At 39.3% G+C, this 25931-nt stretch overlaps 1 protein-coding gene across 1 annotated transcript in view; it reads left to right on the top strand.

The window, feature by feature from the left end:
• Positions 1-2645: 2645 nt before the first annotated feature.
• LOC122623641 (allatostatin-A receptor) overlaps positions 2646-25931 on the top strand; it is a 32731-nt gene continuing 9445 nt past the window's right edge. Inside the window, exons 1-2 of the mRNA XM_043802909.1 lie at positions 2646-2699; positions 15529-15982. Coding sequence (XP_043658844.1) covers positions 15691-15982 — 292 coding nt within the window. The 5' untranslated portion in view covers positions 2646-2699; positions 15529-15690. The remainder of the gene's footprint in view (positions 2700-15528; positions 15983-25931) is intronic.

The following is a 25931-nucleotide window of genomic DNA, read 5'->3' as shown; positions in this document are numbered from 1 at the left end:
ACTAATGTACGTAACTAATGTATGTAACTAACAAATAAGAGTTTAGCTAGAAATGCTCTATTTTCGATTTATTTTGTTGACAGCACTGACACATACGCCCATCAGCCCCTTCTCCTTTTGGACCAATTCCATCGGACTCTCCCTCGACTCATCAGGAAAATATGGGGAATGGGCAACAGTAGACGCTTTGATTATTCAAATATATATAAAGTCGTTCGACTGATTCGATTAGTCCTCACTGCGGACTCCAGACACCAGACTCTGTTCGAAATGTGAGAGCATAAAAAATAATGAAACTGCGCTGAGGTCCTGACTTTCCTGGGTTCCAATCGGTTTTTGTGATGACATAGGCAAAACTATGTTGTTACCTTTATGTTATTAGGTAGTGCCATAAAACATGGTAAATACTATGCCTATGCCGAAATTGAATTTTTGTTGGTGGCAGTAGGATATTACAAAAATTATAAATCGTTGCTCCAAAGCGATTAACTTTACCTCTGGTTATCCAATTTATATGATGATACTGTGCGGTGCTCTTATTTTCACCATTGTTCAAATGTGTCAATCGTCACATTTTCTTGAGACGCATTTATTGTGTTAAATATACAGCCAGTTATATAGCCTGGATATATCCTAACAAAGTGGAAAAGAGGCTTCAATGGAAGCAACTTGCATGTGAGCAAACAAAAACCGAGTAATTTTAATAATATTACACTCAGAATTGGCGAAATGTGGAGGTCGTGGTGACTGGCATAAAAACTTCAGTATCCCTGATCTACACAGAGCGTAAATTACGTTTCCAATACTGTGCCTGCATTTATTTATGAAATTTCAAAGAAAAATACCTTAAAACTTTACAAGATTCACTTTTCTACGATCCGCATTTAAGTTGTATTTGCTACTTTTCGTTGCTTTGTGATTTCCTCTCCCTTTTCTGCCAGTGTAAAAGCGTGCGAGTGTCAGCTGCCACGCCCCTGCACTTTGTGCGGCCTTCATTATTGTCCTGCTGGCTCGGACTCAACTTGTACGTGCACTCATATCTCACAGCTGCCACATTTTATTCTAATCATGAGGGTCTCTCCAGGATATGGGATAATTCACAGGACGACGTGTGCAAGTCATTCGACGGACATAGCCAAAAACACATTTTTAGGCAATTCTACGCATATTGGCCAAGCAACTTTTCCCATTGCCTTTCGTTTGCTTTGAGTGCCCTTTGCAGAACTGGCAGATTGTACATTATGAGTGTGCCGCCTAATTGAAGTAACGGCCTTCCAGCCACGCCCCCAAGAACACAACAAACACATTTAAGTGTACCTAACATAGAAGAGGTCCCATACTGTTATAACAAATAGTTGGCAAATACTGGCTTAAAAACTCATTTGCACTTGGATCTTCAAAAACTGATCACGAGCTTAAGATACCCACCCACATTTCGTTTGAAAATAGGATAATTAAGCAACGGGTCATTACTATTATTTTGACCATAGCTGTGCGAACACGCTGCAAATTGCCATTTCATTTGCATCTGTTGATGGAATTTTGCGGTGGAAAACCTCCCACTTCCCCCTCCTCCATTCTAATGAGCTGCACAATCGTTGCCATAGCCACAAAATGCGGCCAAGATTGTTGCCATGCATGTAGATGTATGCCACATGCCCACATGGCCAACAACAACAGTTAATTGTGGCATGGCTCGCTTAATTCCATATACCCAAGCTTTTGAGCGTTTCATAATAATATTTGATATTATTGCGGTTGCATTTTAATGGTGGAAACCATAGAGACCATAGAGAGTTGTAGATTAACTGGGTGGTCTTTATGCTTGGACTTCTTCAAAATTCAGGATTAAGTTACTTAAGGATAAATCAGTTGAGCTGAATAGATACGAATTTATGAAAGGGTATGACAAGAATATGGTTCGCTTTCATTAAAACGAAGAAAATCAAAATGAATTTCCCCCACTTTTCGCCCACTTTTCGACCGCCAATTTCAAAGAAAACTGCAATGACAACGAGCACAAATGGCTGTCATAACTGTCAATAAAAACATAAGCGAAAACAACATAAACAACAAGCTGCTAACAGCAAAAACAGCAACAACAAAATAAATAACAAGCGATGGGCGGGCAAGAAGAACAACCATGTGCTTTTGGATAATAAAACTCATAAAAATCAAGCAACGGCCAACAAAGCCAGAAAAATGTTAACGATAATATTGCCCTCAAGAAAAAGACTCTGCGACTGAGACTGGGCGATAAACCAAAAATGAGAATCCGAATTTTTATGCCGCGGATCGTAAAAAAACAATATTAAACTTTCTGCTTAATTGTGATTTGTCCTTACTCTGAAAAACTGAGGGCATCACAAAATATGCTTTAACCTAATATATATAATATATTATATATATTTATATTCACATGACTGCATTTTCAATTCCCCTTCCATTTCTCTAATTTTCACCATTGATAAATTGGCCTACGTTTTCCACCATCGATTATGATTTTGCCAATGCTGCGCGCAATTAAACAGACATCAATTTTTCACAGAATTCATAAGTGATCTAGTAAATGTTTGATTGGCCGTGTTTATGAAATAAATAAATACTATAGCTTATAATTGCGGAAACTGTTTGATTTCTAATTGCAGTTACGTTTCTCATTTGGAGCCCGGAATCACGGATGCCAACATAGAAAAGGAGTGAGTAGAAACTTAACTAATTTCAGTGGAAAACTTTCCTGCATTCCACCGTTGTGCCAGCCCATTTAACACGGCCCAAACAAGGGAATTAAGCTGGAGAGTCGGTAAAAGCAATAGTGGGAAGAAAGGGGGAAATCCAGGTTGAGATGGGGACAAAACCAAGAGGCATTTTATGGTTATCCTGCCTCCTGTCGCAAAGGTGTAAAACTTTGAACATGAAATGACATGCCGATTAAATTAATGTCCTCGACTGCGTGGATTTCGAAAGAGATGGGTAGACGTAGACAGAGAGAGAGGGCTAATAAAGTTGCCTTTGGGGCACATGAAGGAACATCATAAAAATAAAAATAATCAGAGAAGGCCCGTCTTAGATGCCGAATAACTAATGCACTTCGTTCGATATTTAATGACCTGATTTTATCTGAAGTTTAAAATACTATTCAATATCTATTTAAGGCTTAAATTCATTAAAACAATATGCAATATTTTCTGTTATTAGTATTCCAACTATGCTATGTATTATTTAAGGTTATTTAGAACTACGCCGTACAAAACTCAAACTTAAATCCCTTCTTGCTCATATATACATATGTATGCGGAATGTGTGGGGAAATCTGGCCAAAGGGTCCATTGACACCTGTGACCTGCGACATTGGGAGAGGTGTGAAACAGGTCACTGGGAACAGAGGGGCATTCAGGCGCCACATGGCGGCATCATTAGAAAGGGACATCATGTGCAACATATAATCACAATAAATGACAATGGCCGCCAAGCTGGAGCCCTTCCCTGAGACGAAGCTGGAAGAGATGTTTCTACTTCGCCTCTAACTACAAAAATTGTTAACAACATATTTTGAAAATGGTGCAATAAATAAAGGCAGACTAACCGAACCACTTAAATGTCAGGTTTTCGTGGCGCCACAACAGCCAACTTTTTGGGGCGAGCAAAAACCAGAAATCCGTCAAATAGAAATATCAAAACAAATTACATTTGGCCCGACCGCGGAAATTGCAATCAACACAGGAATCGCATATGAAATGGCGACTTTTCGCCATGTTTTGCCCCTGAAAGGCAGAGCCATCAACATTTCCCACCGAATTTTTGCAACATTTTTCCAGCAAGTTTACAACGCTGTTTTTGGCTTTTTATTATTTTTGGCGTTTCAAGCGAAAAGCTGTGAAAATAGTTGGGCAATTGAACGAGCTCCTTGCCGCGAAAACGTTGCCACATTAATGTCAACATTACAACTGAAATTGCGTTTGCCAAGTTGTAATTTCCTCTAAATTCCATTTCTGCAACCAGCAACGAGTATTTGCAAATAAATCCTTGAAGACGAGCTGCAATTAGCTACCTTAAAGAAGATCAACTATAACATTTGATATTTGAAAATAGAGTCTCATAGTTTTATTTCAATATTTTAGGAAAGTAACCATTTGGTTCGATGGAAAAATAAGTTGTATAGGAGTGCAGATGACACCTCTGCAGCATTCCCACATTTCCGTAGCGAAGTTTCCTTTCAGCAATAACAAATCCAATGACAGGGTCAAAACCTTTCACCACGGATTACGGCGTATAAATAGAGGGGATGCCAAGAAAAACGTATAACCAAACGCTACAGAACTCAGCTGGCATTCTTTGAAAGGATACTAATATAAAATGCTAAAAATATTCAAAGCTATCTGACGGCGTTTTGTAAATATAGCTCATTGAAGAGGACACGGGTACGGCAGAAATGCGGATTTAATTAAAAACTCAATTCGATATAAATACATAAATGCGTACATATAAACGTATATATATGTATATATGGAAATCAGGAAGTGTGCGTTTGTATGTGACTGTGTGCGGAATTCCCCCAACGAAGCCAAAAGCTTTTCCTCCCTGGATTTTGGATAAAGGAATTTTCCTAAACAAACTTGGCCACCGAAGGGACCACGAACAAGAAGCGGGCACCTTCGTCCTTCCATTTCGGCAGGACAGCAGCTGTTGCAGCTTCGTCCAGCGTTTCCCATTTCTCTATTATTTAATGAAAGCACATGAAAAATTAAATACAAATACTTGGCATGTGCGACAAGTGGACGAGCAAAATTGTATAAAGGAAAGCCATTAGCAAACGGAGGCGCAACGGAGGCAAACGGAGGCAAACCGGAGGCTGTGAAAACATTTAGTTCACCCGTTTAAATATGCAAATGGATACTCGAAAACTATTTTATTCACACACGCACATTCCCGCACATTGCCCAGTTTCCCGGAATACAACTTCTTATTTTTCCATATTTCGTGTATGCTCCGCCATGTTGGCCTAGACCTAGAACCCGCCCTCGGCAGGCTGTTTAGTGTTATGTGCTGTTTACGAGGCCATAAAAGATGGGAAAACGAGACGGAAAGGCAGCGGCGGGAGGCGCTTGGGGAAAATGGGGAAAGTCCTAAATATCCTGGTATCCTGGCTTCAAGCACACCGACGCTTACTCTACGAGAGGACTTCAATTAGCACTAAAGAAATTACTATCTCTGTCTCGAAACAAGTTTAAATTATACCTATAAATTTTGATTTAAGATAATAGTTGACTTCATTGGATAACATTTTAAACATGAAATCACCTTACGCCCTTGCCAAGACCTTAAAGATTTCCGAAACCACACGAAACAGATTTACCGCTTTTAAAGGTTTTCCCGAAGGCTTGTAAAGCGGTTAGAAGTGGAAGCCTTCTGTCTGACATTGCGAAAGCTTTTGTACTGACAATCGAAAAAGAAAACCTTACGCAGGCAGACGGTAAAAAAAGATGGAAGACGAGAGGAAAACCCTCGGACACGAACATTCCGCATAAAAGCCATCGACATCATCGACAGCTCTGACCAATAAGCCGGCTAGACCAGATCCCAACCGTAACTGAACCCGGCTCAAATCATGTCAACTTAGGCCACCACCGCTGGAACTCGACCCATGTTTTGATACCCTGGAGGGAGGAATATTAGACAAAGTAAAATCAGAATAATAAACCAAGCTTATGCATAGCAAGCGAAATGAACAAATGGCAAACTCTAAAGTAGCTATATCATAGGTTTCAAAAATCGTTACCAAACGTCTGGAAAATACTATGCTTACCAAACAACCTGTACGCCAAGGTACATCAGTCTTCGATTCTGATGACAAGTCCTTCGTAGTTGTTTCGCAACCCTTTTGGCCTCCGCCCCTGGCTTTCGCCATTTCCAGTTCGCATATTTGCACGGGAAACGGAAAACGGAAACTGTTTTGTCCTGTAACGTCCTGTTCTGTCTGCCCTGGGATGTTATAGGGCCTATTGTGGGGCAGTGGGGCTGGGCCCCGAATCTGGGGATCTGAGGTTATGGGGTCCTGGATTCCTGGAGTCCTTGAGTTCTGGAAAACTGGGTAACTGGGTGTCCGAGGTTTGGATTGCTTTTCGTTCGAGCAGCGGAAATGATTTGCCTTCTTATACGCCTGAGCAAAAGTCGCGAAATCTTATTGAATTTTCCATTTCAATAAGAAATTTCTCTGCATTCAGTGTTTACGCTTCGTTTCGACGTTTTTTCATCTTTTTATGATAATTGGATAAATACGTTCAAGTCCACTGATTTATTCATTGGTGGTTGCTAAATTCACCTGAGTGGAGCTGAATGGAATTTTTGATCAAAGATATCAGTTCATTACTTCTAAATTAAATGATATATATAATATGTATCTTAGTCGATATTTGCGTTTGCTTTACTCTGATTTTTTGATTATGATGACTTCTTCCATTGGCTTTGGTATAAAGTTACACCTCTTTGTGCCATAACTTTAACCTACAAAATAAATATCTCCTTGTGTGTTTTTCTTAAATGTTCACTTTGTCCTAAGGTAAATAACGGAACCGAAAAATAAAACCGAAGTAAATAGAACTCATTTATTTGTTTCTTCATATGTGCGGAATTCTTCGTCGTTCCGATTTTTGTTTGTTTTTATTGATGACACAAATGTCGCACTGGATTTTTACTTCTGCCATTTTGAACCACTTTTTGTCTTTATTGTGACGGGGATAAAAGTGGCAATTGATTTGCCATCACAGGGACGTAATGATAACGTGTTGTGTTCTATAACATACATGCCCACATAGCTGGCCATTTGGAATATATACAAGAAAGGCGGCGCCTCTCTAATAGTAAACTTCAAATTACAACAAAAAAGTTGTAATTGACCAAAACCAAATTTCGTTCGATCGTTATTACCGATTTTTAACATTTGAATTCCTAGAGAAACGTACTATATTGCTCAGATCACTGATACGTGATACGATGAACCAGAAAGACAGACGGGTCTTTCAGCGGGTGGGAAGGGAGGATGTTCACTCAGGAGCGGCATTTGAAGGAGTTTGAGGTGGAGTCGCATGGCTTGGTTGCCAAGGAAAGGACGCCCCTGGCCAGCTTTTGACTTGTGTTTTTACAGCTGCTCAGCGTGAGCGTTTGCAGGTGTTACGCCTACCTCCCTCCACCCATTTTCCCCCATCTATCACCACCCTCTAAAGCAATTTTCACCATTTTCCAGTGCGCTGCGAAATTTATATGCGTTGACAAGTTGAGCGCAAGGCCCAGGACCACTGAAAGGCACAAACACTCAGCAGGAGAAATATCCTGCTGTGTCTACAGTAGGAAAAAAATCACTACATTTTGCTCACTAAAGAAGCACACTAAAAAAAAAGCAGCAGAAACAACACGTTCACTTTTGATTATGTAGTTTTGTGTGTCATACATTAAACTGGTGGTTTTCAACGCAAATGTTGTGAAGAACTTCTGTGTCAACCGAAAAAAGTTGGTGACCACTCATATTTGACCCCTTCAACATAATCGAAAGTTCAATCAGCTTGATTGCACATCACCTAGTTGGAAATTTTCCCTCAGTTTCGCTCTTCTCTATTCTCTCTTTCTTACCCCCTTTTGACATAGTAATAATCGTATGAGGGAAGAGAAAGAGGGAACGGAAGACCGTTTTCCCTCATTCTAATCCTGTAATATGCGACTCTCCGTGAACTTATGAACTACATGTCGTATGCGTAATGTTAATATGCATAGAACTACAAAGTTTTTTAAAGCTGCTAAGTGTTTGCTGGCAAGAGAGATGGAGTGCGGTTCAAAAGGGACTGCAAACTAATAGGGAGGAGAAGGCTCGGCAGGGGAAAGTGGGCGATGAAAGTAAAACTTTCGCATTTCGTGGGCGATATCAATGTGGCCACAAAATTGTGTGGCGCCAAAGTCAGAGGACCAGAACTAGCAGCAGACATTGCACTACACAGAGAGATAATTTTAAGAGGCACTAAACTGCGTAAACTGAAGTTTTAACAACTACTGGCCACTTAAAAATGCATTACCCAATCCTGTTACACATTATGTTAATATTATATATTATTAAATACATATGTGCAATCCATTATTTGAAATATATCATAGTGTTTTGCCTGCCAAGGCGTGGCCTGCTTGCCTAGTTTTTCCGATGGCCACTTGCTCGAGGAGGAACATTGTCCCATCGTAGCAGGAAAAACCGCAACCCCGTTTTTACCCCGCATTTTTCTGTGCTCGTTTAGTTGCCATTTGATTTGTTACATTTAAGTGGGCAGACACAAAAAAAACTTTTCCAATATAGCGGCACAATAGCCCCACAATTTCCACCCAGTTCCCAAACATTTTCCCGCTCCTCCTACCGTTGGTCCCTCAACAGGTAACCACAAAACTGTCAGCAGACAGTAAACTTTTCCATCTCCGCCTTTTTCGTAGTTGTCCGATAAAGTTTTTCCGTGTTTTTTCTCTCCTCTGCCGCTATTGATTGAGTGTTGAAAATGTCATCTAACGTTTAACTGCAGGTCAAGAAAAAAAAATTCGGATTTCGACATCTTTCTTGTGCAAGTGTACTATTTCTAACTGACGCCGGGCAAAAACCGGTTCATATGCAACTGAGTTGAAATGTACTGAGGCTGAGTTAAGGCAATCCGTAACCTTTAAGAAGTAAAAAGTATATTTCTTAATTTATGAAATTCATGCATTTATTCATAGTTCTTGTTTACTGTGACTTTTGCCATTGTGGGGAAGTTAATTTGCCAATTTCTAGTCATCGCACCTGACCCCAAGCAAAAGGAACGGAAAAAGAACAATGACCAAAAAATTCATCTCCGCTGTGATGGCGTTTTACAATCAAAACTCCTTGCACGTCTTCGCCTCTCGGACACTTTTTTGTCATCGCCTTTTATATTTTTTGGCTGTTTTATCTGCCCATTTCGTGGTCCTTTGTTTGGTTCAAAAAAGTGAAGGGGACTAGGAACGAAGGCTGAGAGAAATTAAAATGCAGGCCAAAACCTAAGCTGCATGTGATGACATTTCTGGCAGGACATGCCCAGGATTCCCAGACAACGGATGACGAAAGACAGACAGGACTACTCACGATGGAATGCCATTTGAGCCGAGGAAATGGATTCGAAAATAGCGCAGGAAAACAAGTATGGAAGAGCAAGCAAGTTAGCAACTGCACTCGAAAATACATTATGCTTTTCGTTTAAGCAAGGGGTATGTTTGGTAACTTTAAGTTTCAACCTTATTTGTGATACGAAATGGTTTTAGCCACTTCAATCGTGCTTAAGTATACGTGAGACATAAATGAGTCGTTCCACATCTTCACTTAAATCACATAGTAAATACTTTTATCGAGAACTTTTAAATAAGAACTTGGTCTGCAGAATAAGATTCTCGCACTCCACACCACCACAAAAACCTCAATTGGTCCAGCTTGTGCGAATGGAAGACCATCGATTAAGCGAAATGCAACCAATTGAAATGCAACCCAATAAATGGCATCCTTTCTATGGAACCCGGACACTCGCTAGGAATAAGCCATAAGAATAAAAAAAAAAAAGAAAAACTCATCCAAAAAGTCTGGGATATTGCAGAGACGAGCAGTGAGTGCAAAATGGATATATGTATTTATAAGAACTAACAAATCAAAAGAAGAAGTCCACCGCATTCATTCATCCTGGCATTCACGCACGACTGAGCACACACGACAACCCTAGAGCCTGGGGGCATGGCAACCCTGCTAGGAACTTTGATTTTTCCACTTTCTTCCGCACTCACTCTATCTATCACTGTTATTCCCACTTTTTCCCCGACTCTTTCGATTTCTATTGCCCTCGAAAGTCACATTTCCCCAAAGCCTCGCCAGCGAAAATTGGGCAGAGGAAAGCGCACGTTCTCATCGCATCTAACTTTTTGCCGGACCGAGTTCACAGCTTACCGGATAGAGTACAAAAATTTGTTTTGACCTGAGCCCTACAGCGTTTAAATCGTTGTTTAGCCGAATATGTTCAAATTAAATTTGTCCGACACAAGTCATATTTCATGTTGGTTTGTATAAGATGGAGAAGTGGTTAACTTTGCGCACTTTCAACGACTCTTTATCATAACAATTAGGCAAAGTGCTTCGCAAATTTGTGCACTTTTATAGGGGCTATCGCCCATGGTGACTGTGCGCCGCATATGGCTGCCATTATGAATGGACTCGTCCACTCGACCACCCGCTTTTCCGCCCGCCCGTCCGCTTTTCCAACCGCTTTTCCCACCAGTTCGCCCCATGCTCTCACATGAGGGTGAGTGTGCTTTTGGTTGGCGGGTGTTTGTGCTGCGCTTTAACCAATTAGGAAATTACTTGTGTAAAGTGTTTGCCACAACAGCAGTAAAACAAATACCAATAGGAACTTTTCCCCTTCCCACTGGGAAAACGACATCGAAATGCCCGAGAAAACTCTGGTCTAAAACCCCTGGGCTTAAAGTTCAGCCAACGATCGTTAGCCATGTTGGCTTCAAGAGTCTCCGTCTCCCTAAAAATCAATGAAAATGCTTCAAACTTTCTGCCAGTTAAAAGCAAGAACTAATTACCACAAAAAAATTAATATATATGTATAGGGCAACGAATCTGAAAACTATTGAACGCAATACACCCGCAGGGATTTTCAAACCTTAAATGACAGAGCAATAAAGCTTATTGAAGTAATCTGCACGTTAAGCTTTGGCCAAAAGTTTATGCATCGAACATTCCAGGTACTCAAGGCATTGGGCAAAAATTGTTTTCAAATATTTATCAATTATTTATAATGCTTTTATACTAATCATTGTGCTATTAATTCGTTACTTCTTAATCCATGGCTTCTGCTTTATTTAATCCCCATTTTTCACACAATTTACCTTTGGTTTCTCCTTGATTGTGCCGCTCGGTTTATTTCACTCAACTTTTTAAAAATCTCCTGCTTTTAATTATCTCTTTTTTATTAATCACTCAATTTTTCTTGATACCCCCTCGTACTTTAACATCCACTGAAACTTTAGCCCAACGCAACACAAACTTAAAGTTCATTTTTAGAGACGAAGATGGAAAACCCAAATCAAAACCAGCGAAACCAACGACCGTTGGGAATTTGTTGCCATAGCCGAGAAGCAGATTAAGTTTTTTAATTAATTCTTTCTAGCAGGGCGGTGGTTTCTGGTTTTTGGATGGGGATGGGGACGGAGATGGGGAGTGGTGGGCTTGTAGCCGACTTTAAAGTCAATTAGTTTCATAAATCCGCGTTGACACATATTTGATTAAAAAGTTGTGCTCCGCCAACCCGAAAACCAAGCAAATGCTGAAAAGAGATGAGGTGACGGGAAAAAACTAGGGAGCACCAAAGAAATTTGTACGTATGTACACACACACCAAATTGGCTTTTAATTACATCTAATCAAAAGTTTTCCTGAATAGAAACAGGATTATGAAATTCTGGAATTGTAATCCCATGAAAGTTAATGCTGATATGTAAATGATAGCTTGAGTATCACATAGGACTGAAGTATTTATTGATATTTAGTTTAAAATAATAAAACATATTTAATGACAAAACATATATAATTTTCAGCACTACCGTGTTATAACCACACTCAGTTGCTTTGTAGTAGTAAATTAATGCCACCGATGACCGATAAAAAGTGATTAATTAATAAGAAAATATTATCGCTGTCTGAAAAATCATTTCTCTTTGGTTTTATGACATTTAATTATAGATGACATTACCGAAGCAAATTACACAATCTGTTTGGCTGTATGACTGTATATTAACTGCGTATTTGTGTCCGAGGCTTGGAATTATTCTATTGTTTTAATGAATTCAGTGGTTTCATATTACGACTATCACTGCGTTGGACTTTAATTTGTAATTACATTTTTGTGGCTTTCTACCGTTGACCATTCCATAGGCAATTTGATTGAAGCATCCTTTTGACAGTCAAATGGCAATAAAGCTGCGACCCACCCTCCGTTTAAACTCAATAAGGGCAATAACTATATCAAGTATACGCCACGACAGCCCGCTCTTCGTTAGGCTCCTTTTCTGCATTTTTCCCACCCTATTCCTCATCTTTTCCATCTATGGAAATAGCTCAATGACAAACATATTTAATTTATACACACTGCACTGCACATGCACTATTTCCCTTTAAATGGAAAATTGTTTGAAGGGCGAGGCAAATGAGCAGTGCGTGGAAAATGCACAGAACATATATTCACATATATATATATACATATACGCATAGAAGGGGTCATTTCTCGCATTTTATCGGGTTGATCGGAACAGTTCAAAGTTGAGTGCAGAACATTGGTTGAATAATTTATTTATTGTTATGCAGTGGTATTTTTAATTAAAATCGTTGACGACTGTTTTCTATTGCAATTGTAATTATATTTGAAGTCAGAATAAATATTTTATGTATATAATTATTATTTTAGTTTTATGATTTTATTTTTAATAAGTTAGAACTCGTTGTTGGCTATTCTACTTTTGTTACACATTATTATTGATTGCCTGATGATCTACGGTTCTGATTTATCTCCTTTTTTTTTATTTTTTACTCTAATATTTTGAAAATGGACCCTATAATAATGAAAAAAATAACAATATGTCTTGATTATGCGCTGTCTCCGCAACCGGTTTTTTTCAAGCATTTTTTGACTTGACTTGTTCGCTTTATTCACTGAGAGATAATTAATTATTAATATTTAATTTATAGCAGATGTTGCCTGTGTTTGGTTTCGAATTTAATGATGATGTTATTGTTTGCCGCCTGCCTTTTGGTGTTTTTGCTTGGCTGACTTTTATGATTCGCACTCGGGCCATAAAATCGCAATTAGATTGAACGCCACGCACAGAAAAGCCACATGAGCAGTGTCCCCCTTTTTTCTTCTAATTGAAATAAATGGAATAATCATCGACCCTCAAATAATTGACTAAAGCTGGAATTGCTTTTCGGCCGAATTGGAATTTGCATTTGTGGCGCACAATCCCATTGTGCGGAAGTCCATGGCCGATGAATACTCACTTGGGGGGTTGCTTACATGCAGATAACTACGCCGCGTATACGCAGTATACGCAGTCTCCGCATCGGTGCGTATACGTAATCTTCTCGAACCAACAATCCAGTACAATGACAGATTGAATGATTGACTAACTGACCACTGGCATTCGCCCATTCGCCATTGCACCACAGATAGAACAATAACACTCCACCAGGCTTCAGATTTTAAAATATTTAAATTTTTTTTCATTAACATAAAAATATTAAAGGAAGATAATATTTACCCTAGGCTTTGAGGAACTACACTGTAACGTTGAGTCATGCTGCTTTTCAAATGTTGTTTTCAGTGTAGTAATTGCATTGTGTTGCGATTATTGGTGGACATGGACTGTCATGAATCGACTGAACACGGATAATTGAAGGATTCCTGTTCTCAATGCCACACCAATTCCATTAACAAATGATGGGCGATAAGGGGATTAAAGGCAACTAATGCATTCACGAACACCACTCATTGATTGTGGGTAATCGAATTATTTTCTTACACATCGAAATTAGACCACAGAACCGTCTTAAGTATGAGTTTAGTTTATAAGTGCAAGTTACAAGTGCCATAAGTTTCGTACAAATTTATAAATTTAGTATATTTTAACACACTTCCTCTGGCCTTTTTTCTGTTGAATACATTTAACTTGTGAAACTAACAAATTCAATTTCAAGCACCTACGACCTCGACGGCGGTATCGCATTTCCCGACGGAAAATCGGGGAAAAGCTTCATCCGGGAAGGCGAATCTCAAGACAGAGTCAGTCGCTCTTTTATATGCCTCTTAATCCTTAAACAGTTTGCCACAAAGAGAAATTTATCTGGGAAGCCGTAAATCAAATCAGCTTAATACGCTTAACATAAATCGTGGAGTTTAGAAAACGAGAAAAAAAACCATTAAATCGCGCTTACCAGTCTATAATTCCTCAACGCAGATAGCGTCGCCGAAAAATGAGTAATAATATCTGCGATAAGAAGAGACAAACAGTTCATAATTATTGCTTGATTTAATTAAAATCACTGCGGAAATAATTTACCGGCACGACTGGCAATTTGTGACAACAATCACAGAAGTGCCCTCGATATCATCTGCATAATTTATAGTTGGCAATTTCTTTGAATGGATGTGTCTCTCGTAAAATTGTACGCACACAATGCCAAATTGATGCTGTCTGTTATATTTTTATTTCTGTCTGACACTTATTCGACAAACGAATCGCGTTCCTGATAGTTTTCTCTTGCAATCAATTACTACAAAAATATAAAAATCTATTGTATTTTTTAAATAAACCCTTATTCAGTATCAGATGAAAGTGACTTAGCTTAGCGTTTAAGTCCACAACCCTAATAAACGCTTCGTGGTCCCAACTAGTTTCGCAGTTGAACAGGCTCTTGGGATTCAGTCAACGGAATTCCTCCATCTTTGGACGCACTCAATTATGGCGCCTCGTCCTTTTTTCTCATCGTTTTTGTCATCGTTTGTCAATCCCCTCGTTTGAGTTCCATTTTGCTCTGTTTTTGTGTTCCTCGCTTAATAATATGTTAATTGACAGCTTAAGCCAACCGTCAGCGAGGGGTGCGTGCCATTTCAGATACGACATGACAGCACATATGTCTCCTCGATTAGTAGTTAAAGTGTAATGCCATTGGACAGCAAAACGAAAAAAGGAAGCAGCAAAAAACAAAAAAACAGGATGATAAGGGCGGGTAACATGTACACAAGTGTTATCCTTCGTCGGCTAATTGATGCAGCGCACGTGGCGTATGCGCTATATTCCGTTCTGGATTTTCGACATCGATGTTATTTATTTAACTATGCAAATGTGATGAATATCTGCCAAGGTCCGCAGTCTGTTTTCCAGAAATATCCCCTTTTTTCCTTGTAATGGAATTAAATTAATTTTACATAATTTGTACATGGCCATCCAGATGATGTTCTGTGAAACAGTGGCATTCGATTAGAATGGATGGCTGCAAATTCAATATGTCGGTTTAAATTAAAGAAAATGGGAAATGTAATCGATTTCTTAAAAAGTTGAAAAGCATTAAAATTCTAAAAAAAATGTACAAATTAATAAAATGCGACAAAAATGTTCTATGCTCTATTTGCTCGTAAAACAAAAAGTTTAATTTCAATGCACAAAATGTAATCTGGAAATGTACTAAAACCCCTAAGTGTTTAGTTTGTAAAAAGAAGACCCCAAATTTGGCCCACAGTGCAGCACATTTCACTTTCGTTTATTGGGGCGAAACAAAAAGGAAAACTTATCCAAACGCCCACAAATCGACGGCCTTGACTGTCCATCTATTTTGCGTAGAGGGCGATATGGATGTAGATTTATTCGCATCTCTATGGCCACGTATCTGTATCTGCCAGTTCATATCTAAAATATTTATTACACCACTTCAATTTGTCTCTTTCAGGGCGAAATAACTCACAGGGATATGCAAATGCCGAGGTGGGCGTGGGCGAGGGCGTGCCGCAACAAGCAAATGCGAAAAGCCAAACAATAGAGACAGAGACATCCAATTAAAAAGGCCCTACAGAATCGAATACTATATATATACTTATATATATATGCCAAGATGGCTGGCCATCGGTCGCTGGCTCTTTTGTTGGCGATGCTAATTAGCAGCTGGCCAAAAGCCTCTTTGGGCGCCACTGGAAACGGCAGCATCGCAAGCGTTAGCAACAGTAGTGGCAACAATTATGCATTCACCTCGGAACAATCGGATCACTCGGACCACAATGCCAACGACTCCATGGAATATGATGCCGAGAGTGTGGCCCTCGAACGGATCGTATCCACAATAGTTCCGGTGTTTTTCGGCATTATCGGATTCGCAGGACTTTTGGGCAATGGTCTGGTTATTCTGGGTAAGTTTCGACCCCTCTAAATCAAACTAAAAGTACGGAGTAGATATCTGATTCAAAATAAATCGATAAACATACTTTTGGCATCCTCAAGAAAAATCCTTCTAGTTATATACTTCTTAAACAAACAACCCAAACATTAGTATGCTTACAAGTAGATCTTACGATTTTCTTCGCAGTGTATGCCCCCCTTTTTGCTATAAAAACGCGGATTCGCATCCGACGAAACGCTTTCATTAGCGACCTCTGGCAAATTATGCGTAATAATTGCAAATGAAGCTGCAAAGGACGAAAAGCAATAAGGATGAGGTGCTGGAGTGCCATAAAAACATAAAATCGCATGCAAGAGCCGCGCGTTCAGGCGGAAGCTAATTGATTTTTTATATCCCATTAAGGGAATGGGCGAATAACGAGAGGTGTGAGGCTGCGATCGTTAAGATTGCAATTTGCTAGTATTGCAGAAATTTAATAGGCCAGCAGTAACAAACTGCCGCATTCGGCACATTGCGTTTCGATTCATAGTTAACAAGCAAATGCTTAAGTATTCATAAAACGGAATGGAAATGTAAAGTGCAGTCTCCTTCGAAACCCACTGCGGTGTTTTCACAAATAAAAAATAATACAAAATATAACGTGAAAATAAAATAAATTTGCCCTAATTTAATCATTTCTCTGCAGCGCTAGAAGTGAAAGGCAATGAAAGAATGTCAGGGGGCCAAATGGGTTAAGACAAAGAGGGAATTTTACCTCAAACACTTGAGTGCCTGCCTGCCTGTCTGTGTGTGTGTGTGTGTGTGTGCGCAAGTGGACAAGTGTGTGTGCTCTATCACCGACACAACAGACTAAATCTCAACAGGCAAACTTATTTTGCATGCAGCATTTTTCGTCTCTTTTCTACGCTTTGTTGTTTTCTCGTTGCAACCTTGGTGTGAAATTCTCAGAGGCCATCTTACCTCACCTGGAATTTGCCTCGTGTGTGTGTGCTGGTGTGTGTGGGTATGTGGGTTGGCCACACACCATCCAGCCACCGGAAAAACAAGGCAAAAACAAAACAGAGAAACAAGCTCAAACAGCTCGAAGGAAGCATCTAAAAATAAGAAAATCACAAGGCAAAAAAATAAAACTGAAAAAAGGCGGCTGCTCTAAGTGTAGCGGTGAAACTAAACCCCTGACGTCGAGCACTAAGAACACAGTTCTTTCACCAGCCACCTCTTGACTATAAGCTTCCGTTCAAGCCTTTCTCTTAAGCTCGGTGCCGCAATAAAAGTGAAAATGAAAACAACTTGCAGTAATAAAGACATAGCCAAACTCAATTAGACCAAACCCACTTTAGACCCATAGCAATATGACAGGATTTTAGAAGACTCCGAAATTCTACAGAAGTATATAATTCATTCATTTTAATTCATTTTAATTCATTAATTTTAATTCATTTTACGCTAATAAATTATAAGTTATAAGCGTCTTTCGAAAATAAAGGAACTTTTTAAATTTTGTTTGGCGCAACGCTTGATTTTCGGATTGCTTTTGTTCAGCTATCTTAACTAGAATTGAGTCTCAAGCTAAGACAAATGTGTTTGAGAACCCTTGAAAGTTATCCAAGAAACAAATGAGTGGGTCAAAGTGCAGGCGTTGGAGGGCCACGCCCACTGATGCCGAGTAAAAAGTGTTTTCCATGTCGCTTTTCTCCGGTTGCCTATCGCATTCTCGGCGCTGTCAGGCCAAAGGAAAAGTTTTATTAAAGTCGCAAGTGGCATCCAATTGCCCACGACAACCACCCACAATTTCCCAGCATCCTGTTCAATTTTACTCGGTATGCTACTGTGTGGAAAAGCCACTTTGTCAGCTGCGTAGGCGGCATTATGATAAATGATTTGTAAATGAACGTGTGGATTTTATGGCAAATTATGAAGGCGAAAATTAGAGCCACTCAACTGGGTGAACTTTCGAGTTTGACTAGGGCCGCAACGACAACTAGAGCTCTAGGCTAGCCTAGTCTCCAGAATACACTGAAAATATGTTGGGTTCGTTAGCATTTAAGTGCACTAGTCTTTTCGTCTTATCGGAAACGTGTATCTTTAATATTTCCAACTGGACAACTTTATTCAAGATACATTTTAATACTAGACTCTGTTCAATCGCCCGCCCCGAAATTGTACAAGTGAGAATGTGAAGGCTTAGCAGCCTGCGGTGCATAGTGCAGGAGTTTACTTATGGCTTATGGAAAGATAATTTGTCAAAATGCCATTACACATGACCAGTTAAAAAAACGCCAGCAGACATCATCATCATCGTCATCATCATCATCATCAACGCAGGCATCATTATAACATTATCCGTGTGGGAGATAAGGTGCTGCATTTTATGGCAGATAAGTACATTTTCACACCCAAACGCACACGACATATTGATAGATGAAGGCCTTCTGCCTTGCATGGGCATTAAGCTGAAATTTATTTAATTTCAGCATTGCTCTCTCCGCAAAACTATGGCATTTCCCTAGATACTTTGGCAAATGTATGCATAAGTTTACACAACTTTGACACAAACTGTCAACAGCAATTTGTGTAAATCTGCCGAGCGAAGCAAACCGCAACACGGATCCAAAACACACAATCCTTTATGCTTAATTATAATTTATGTTTCAAGAATATTTTCGGGGGGCCGCATTGTCACTTCAATTTGCATTGGCCTTTGTCGGTAGAGAACGGTTCAGTTTGACAGGAGTTTTTTGGTGTTCCATTTGCCGAAATAAATCCAGCCCAGTGGCGAATGTATATCCCAGTTGAGGGGCCCACAAATTCAGTTATAAAATTGTAATTGCCTAGACGAACAGGAACGTGACTCAGTCCCCTAACGATAATCCTGTCTCACCGATTTCCCCTACGTTTCCTGGCCACAGGAGCGGTATGCAAAGTTATCAGGACTCTGGATGGAGCTACAAAGTTTTGAAAAGGCTTTTGGAAAAGCAGCTAAAGTTTTCCACACTTTTTGGCAACCGAACAGGCAGTGCATATTCATATTTTTTGGGAAGTGCGTGCAGTCATAACAAACTCGCAATTTCATTTCTATGAATTTATATTTACTTCTAGATCACTTTATTTAAAAATAGAGGGTATGAGCTAGTTGAAATAGCTTCCATCGTAGCCTCAATACTTTTTCGGTTTTTTCTGTTGTCCTGGCGGAGCTGGCAAATTTGATTTGGTCCCAAACCCAAAACATGTTTCTCATTCGACACAGTTTCCCCCTTTTTTTTGTTTTTTTTTTTTGTTTCGCCCGGCATCCTTTTTCGACAGATGGAACCGCAAAATCAACTTAAATGAGGGCGTAATACAATTTCTGGGGATATATAGCCGAAAGGGTTCTAGATAGGATAGATGATGGCGTGAAGAGGGAGTTGAGAAAACCTTATCCACCTGCATCCCGACATCCTGCGAATCTGTGAAGGCCACGCCAAGGACGCCGGCCATAAATTGTTTGCACTTTTGCCATTGTTATTATGGCTTTTCGCTGGAAAATGCATTTACCGTTTCCCCGATTTCCCCACATATTTGCATGTAAACATGGCTGGGGGAATTCTCGATTGGTATACTATGAACCGATTGCTTGGATTGCGCCACACATGATTAGAACTGAAAACCCGATTGCCCGCCCAGCAAGTTCCGCGAAAAAGTGCTTCAACTAATAGCATCAATATAGAGTTTTCAATGCCATTAAATAGAAATCTTGGTGATTTGGATTATTCTTGTGATATACAAAGTATATACACCTATTCCATTGCCTGATAGTTCTAGCGTATCCTTACAGCTACAGCTTTCGTTTGGTTGCTTATTGCTCAACCATAACAGCAGCCACACACATGCAACCGATGAGTCCTGATGCGAAGGATACACCTGATTCCATGCTTCAAACACTTTATTATCGGAAAATGCCGAGTACTTCACTTTCTGGCCCAGCCTCAATCTTTCGAGAGGCTTGCATGTTTCCTCCAGGAACCATATGTTTTTTTTTTGTTTCATTTTTTTGTGAAGGAAATATGTTGCAGGCTGCACGTAGTTGCAATTTGAGGGAGCACATGCGAGTATTTTAGTGTGAAGCCCCGTAAAAACGTAAAAACGTACGCACAAAAGTATGCAATGAAAGAGGCATTTAAGAGGCATATGGTCACATGCGTGTGTGGGTGCGTTGTATGTGTGGGTGTATGTGCGTTGGGTAAATTTACACAAATCCACAAGGCGTACGAATTTATTATCCAGCGTTGATAGTGATAAAATTTATAACCAGCATTGAGCGAACCGCCTAAAAGCGGACAGTACAAACACAAACACAAACAAGGCCGCACACACACGCAAACAGACAGAGAGACAGACAGACAAACAATGCCCTAGTGAGCCACACACACACGCACACAGAGGCAATTGTGCGTGGGTGGATAGCACACTGTGTCCCACTCACTTGCACTGTCTATCTCGCTTCCACTCTCCGTACATTCGTCATATTTATGCTTTTTTATGGCCCATGTACAATTTTATTGTTTTACTTTTCAATGCAATGTCTGCCGGGGCCTGGCACACACACACACTAACTCACTCGAATGTGTGTAGATATATGCCACAGCATTGGTCAAACAAGTGGTACACATTCTTAATATAATGTTGTTGAGTGTAAAAAAGTTTTTTCTGCAGCACACTACTGTTTGTGGTTGCTGAAAATCATTTGTGAGTTAGATTCTTAAATCGGTATACTTTCCCTTTCGAGTGCACTACATTCTTGATCACAACTGTATCGAAGGACTCGGAAAATGGGGAGATACCCACTGAATACCGGAATACATGTACTGCTTAGGACCCCAAAACCCGTTTGGCTCGGTGAACAAAGGCAGCAAACAGGTATAAAATGCCAGAGCTTCGCCGTCTTCCTACTCATGATATGCACAAGGACAGGACTTTCCGGCCTGCGATAACTTCAGAAATGAAATCATTTATTTTATCGACACTATAATCCTTAATATTTAAAACGTGTGTTAAACAAGAAATGATTGAAAGAAAAACCCGAAATCAGTTAGTTTTATTGATTGAATACTCTAAGCATAAAATTCTCCAACGGACTGTTCCAGTTTTGAGAACACTCTTCTACAGTTTTTATTTGCCGGCTCTTTTGTGTGCATTTCCCCGCATACTTTCTTTTGTCCTCCCCCTTACTTACCCCCCTTTTAGGCCCTTTTCGACCCTTCGACGTCTCCATCATTCACACACTTGTGGCGCACTCTTGTCAACACATATGCGCCCATGATGGCCGTACCATATGGCCAGGTGTCCCCAGATCCCACAGCCACATCCTCATCCTCATCCTAATTCTCATCCTCGGTGCTCGTCTTATTCGCATCCCTAGTTGTCCTTGGGCTTTTTGGCCCCTGGCAAGTGGCCATAGGTTTTTGTTCGCCTGCTGACTGATGCAAATCCCATCAATAATCCAACAATGCTGCGCCGCTCAAGACGAGATGTTGGTATATAAAATAGAAATTGAGATGAGAAAAAAGAAAACAAAAGAAAGACTTATATTAAATATTTTTTTGTTTCATATTCAAGATGTTTTCATATTGCCGTAAATATTTTTAAAAAATATTTATAAAATTTAGTTAAAGTGTTTAAATTTAGTGTTGTACGTTAAATTTAATACTGTGCCTAGAAAGTTTACTGTGCATGATGATTGACTGCTCGTCTGGTTGACTGATTCACATTTGTTTGTCAACGATAATGATGAGCTCACGACGTTGATGTAAAATTTCATGCTGCTACTATGCATTGTTGTCAATGTAAAGGGTACAATGGCATTGTTGAGCGAGTGTCTGTCCAATCTTCACAGACTATTTACCTCCTATATACATAGATGCCCTTTAATATAGGCATTGTGCTGCAAAACGATTTAAATATGGTAAAAACATTGCAGCTTATGCCAGCGCTAGTCATATTAAGGAATTAAGAAATATGTGGAGATTATCTAAACAGGAGGTTTGGCATTCACAGAAGCTTAAGAATTTGAATGACATTTGAAATTGTTGCCCAACGGCTGTTCAATTCAATTTTAATGAACTCAGGAAGTCAGGTGCATTTGATTGGATTATTAATGTGTTTTGATAGGTACTTAGTTTAGCTTGACACTTTGTGTGGCAAGTGATAGGAATGTATCTTAAAATTAATTAATAGACCACAATTTCATTACTAAAGCAATTTTTGGACAACTCACACTTTAAAGCACATATATAAATTATTAACAAAATTATGAATTAAATATTAGGAACGTTGTTTAAACGAAAATATACCCACGGGTTTCATCAAATGTACAGGACCTTTAGTTTAAATACTCATTGTAACGAAAGAGCATGGTTCTGAACTCAATACAATCTGCCTATAGGAAAATTTTTCCCGGCAAATGTCCTCTTCCTTTTTTGATTTATCTAAGTTTCCCCCCACACTCGGCTTCCCTTCGCCTGGCATTAAATATGTATTTGTATAGGCTGGCAAATGATGCAAATAAAAGAAGAGAAAACAAAACAAAAATAATGAAGGCTGGACACACCGCCGATTTCAGAGAGTCTGAAGATTGCAGAAGGACCCACAAATGGGCCAAGAAAAGGACAATGGACCAAGGGTCTTTTGTAACCGGATATTCATGTGCCAAAACAGGATGTCTTTCTGTCTGTGCTGTGCATTAAAATTTAAATTAATTGCCATAGCCAAGGGAACTGTACTTATGTACGTTCTTCCCCTGGCAACAACTGCAGGACCCAAAATATTCCTGCATATCCTGCATATCCTAGGAGCAATCATTTATGCACTTAATGGACTTAAGCCCACACACTCGGTCGCCCTTTAATTGGATCATAAAACAAAGGCCTCTGCGGAACATCTAAACTCGAACGGAACACTAACTTTGAGATAGCCAATTTTAATTGAGTATAAATTTCTATGCCATTAAAGTTATGCCTGCCCTAATGGGTCGTGTCCAAATAATCAGCCAGTGTGATTTCATTATGCTCAAAAACACTGGGCTTATGACTCGTAAATTACTCCACTTTACTACTCTTCAAAATAACAACAGAATTTTTGATTACTCCTTTGGAAAATCCTCCGAATCAGGAACCTAAGTCCGCAGTAATTAAATCGCTGCGCACTTGAGGCTTGAAATTTGCCCACTTAACTCCTGAGCTGCCTGTAATTTTGTTTTACTCAATAAACGTTTCCCAATTGTTCGAGTTTCAATTGCTTGCTTAGCAACATACACTGATTGCAAGTAAATAAAAAACAATTACGAAATAATTGAAGCTATTTTAAAATGTTTGTTTATAAAATAAATAAGCCAAAGTTAAACTCTTTGTAGGTTATAAAAAAGGAAAAACAGGAAAACAATTTGAAAAATGTTGAAAACATTATTACTTAAACCTAAGCTTGAAAGTTAAGACCTATCCTCACTTTTGTCTACTAAATCAGAGCTCAAATTGCGTATACGCCGTGTCGACTTGAAGTGCATCAATAACAGGCTAAAAACAGGAAGGAAAATACGGGCAACAAGAGGGCTAACGAAGGGCGGGGGAAATGGGTGGGCATTATAGTGACATTAAAGTTCAATAAAAGTGAATTTATGCCCCCAGATGCGAGTGAACAGGAAATCCTGTCTAGAACACAGGCACACACACACACCCACACCCACATGTGTGTTGCCTGAATATTTGTTTATTTGTAAGCTCCTTTAGAACCAACGAGACACGCCCCTTTTTTTGCTTTTTTGCTTTGCAGGCCAGCATTAAATAACAAACGTTTTTTTCGCTTGAAGAACTTTTGCCGCTTTGGCTGCCGTGCCCCATAAATTATGCTACACTTTATTATTTTGTAAAATTCCAGCCAACCAAGAAAGAAAAAATAAACAAAAAATAAACAAAAAAAAATAAAAACATAAAACTGGCACACACTTCTTCTTGTAATGGCGGGAAAAAGTTAATGTCCCAACAAAAAACGCCACATTTTGGACCCTTTTTTTGTGCGAATCCTTCTCGTGTGTCAACAGGACCCGCAAAAAGTTGGTTAGCCACAGAGACTAGTGGGTGTCGAGTGGTCTGTGCCGCCTTCTGTTAATTGATAAAGCCTCAGAACAAAGTTGCCAACTGAACCCTATTTAAAGTGGAAACTGGACGCAAAAAATGGATTTTCTTTTGTAATTTTTTTTTGCTGGCTTCATAAATATCTCGATTAATTGGGCAAAATGCTATAAACAGTTCTGTAGGCGCCTTAACTCACGGAATGTAAATATAATGCCATAAAACTAAAATATAATAATTTATATAATACATTCTGTTTGATTATCTGATTTACTTATGTTGCCCCATCATTTACTTACACTATTTGGCAATTTCATGCAAATACGTATGCCAAAATGGCAAAAATTTGCTACCAATCTGTTGCCAAAAACTATTCAGCAATAAACAAGCGGGAATCCTTAGAGAAAAGCTTGGCAAGGGCTTAAACGGGGTTACAGTTAAAGCACCTTATGGCCCACATCTGTTGACCTTTTGTATGTACATACATAGGTATATAATATGCACACAGATATACTCATTTATTCTTACATGCATCCGGTATTATTGTCACCAGTTTTTTACTATTGCTATTGATTCGCATATTCCTGTTCCTGCTGCTACTTATTACTCTATTGCCGGTTTTTGCTCATTTTTTGTAGAGGGGTTTGCGCTTTTTGTTCGCCTTGAAACATCCTGTGCTAAATATATATTTGAAAAGGAAATTGATTTGCGGGCGCAACTTTCTACCCTGGCTTATACACTCAAAACAACATTTTATATAAACAACAATTTTATTATGTATTATCCAGTACGATGCTGCTGTAATTTTTTTGTTGAGTGTACTGCGCGACATTTCCCATTTCCTTGGGTGTTTGCTACCTGTATTGCCGTACGTTTCCTCTTCTTTGGCTCTTAAGTGATTGTTGGCCTCTTGAGTTTGTACTTCCTTTGGCTTCGTGGCCCACATCAATCCATTGGCATCAACTCATCGCATCTTCGTATGGGCGAAATAACATTTTGTTGAAGTTCAACACTGTTTTAGCCCCTCTTTCGCTCCATTTCTATACATTTTCTCTCTTTTCTTGAATGTCTTTGTCACGCTTCCTTTGTGCGGAGCTACATAAATTGTTGGCTAATTGCAAGTGGCTCCTTTGGCGAGGAAAATATATAAAAAAAGAAAAAAGAGAGGAGGGGAGGGACCTTAAAGGAGAAAAGGAGGTTCTTTAAAGGCGGAATAAAGAAAGCGAGTAAAAAGTGAAAGCTGAACACGACAACAAAGACTCAAAATGGTAACAATGAAAGACTCCTGTTCCCTGTTCCATCGCCATCCCACCTTTTTTGACTTTTTACCCCTCGCACACACACGCTTCCAGCCACCTACACACACCCACACAACCACACACGCGCACACACCCAAACATTTCGTATAGAAGTCTGCGTTGTTTGCTGCCTTTTGTCCGCGTAATTGGTGGAAAAGAAAAACTGGGGGGAAAATTGTGCTGTTGGGGGCTTGCTCCCACAACAGTAAGTGAAAGCTGGACCATTGCCATGACAGCAATATTCTTAACGTTATGAGCTTTCATTTTATTTAAGAATTTTCTATGAGCAAAAAAACTCACACCCAACGTGGGGACTAGCACATGTGAGGTTAAGCTGCATTTGGCCCAATTTGTTAAATTTAATAAAAGAGCCAAATATGAAAATAAAATTGGAAAAAGTCTCGACGTTTATTACTTAACAGCAAAGCATTTAATCTAAAGAACTGAGTATGCCAAAGATATCACTGAGCCTTTAAAATCAAATCGATACATATTTAAAACACATTTATAATTGGTTTTAGAGTACGATAAAAACACATAATATGATCAATGCGAACTG

Source organism: Drosophila teissieri, chromosome X (assembly GCF_016746235.2).
Source record: "Drosophila teissieri strain GT53w chromosome X, Prin_Dtei_1.1, whole genome shotgun sequence".
In the NCBI taxonomy this organism is placed as follows: domain Eukaryota; kingdom Metazoa; phylum Arthropoda; class Insecta; order Diptera; family Drosophilidae; genus Drosophila; species Drosophila teissieri.
Note: the sequence above shows the minus strand (reverse complement) of the source record. Positions and strands in the feature narration are given on the sequence as shown.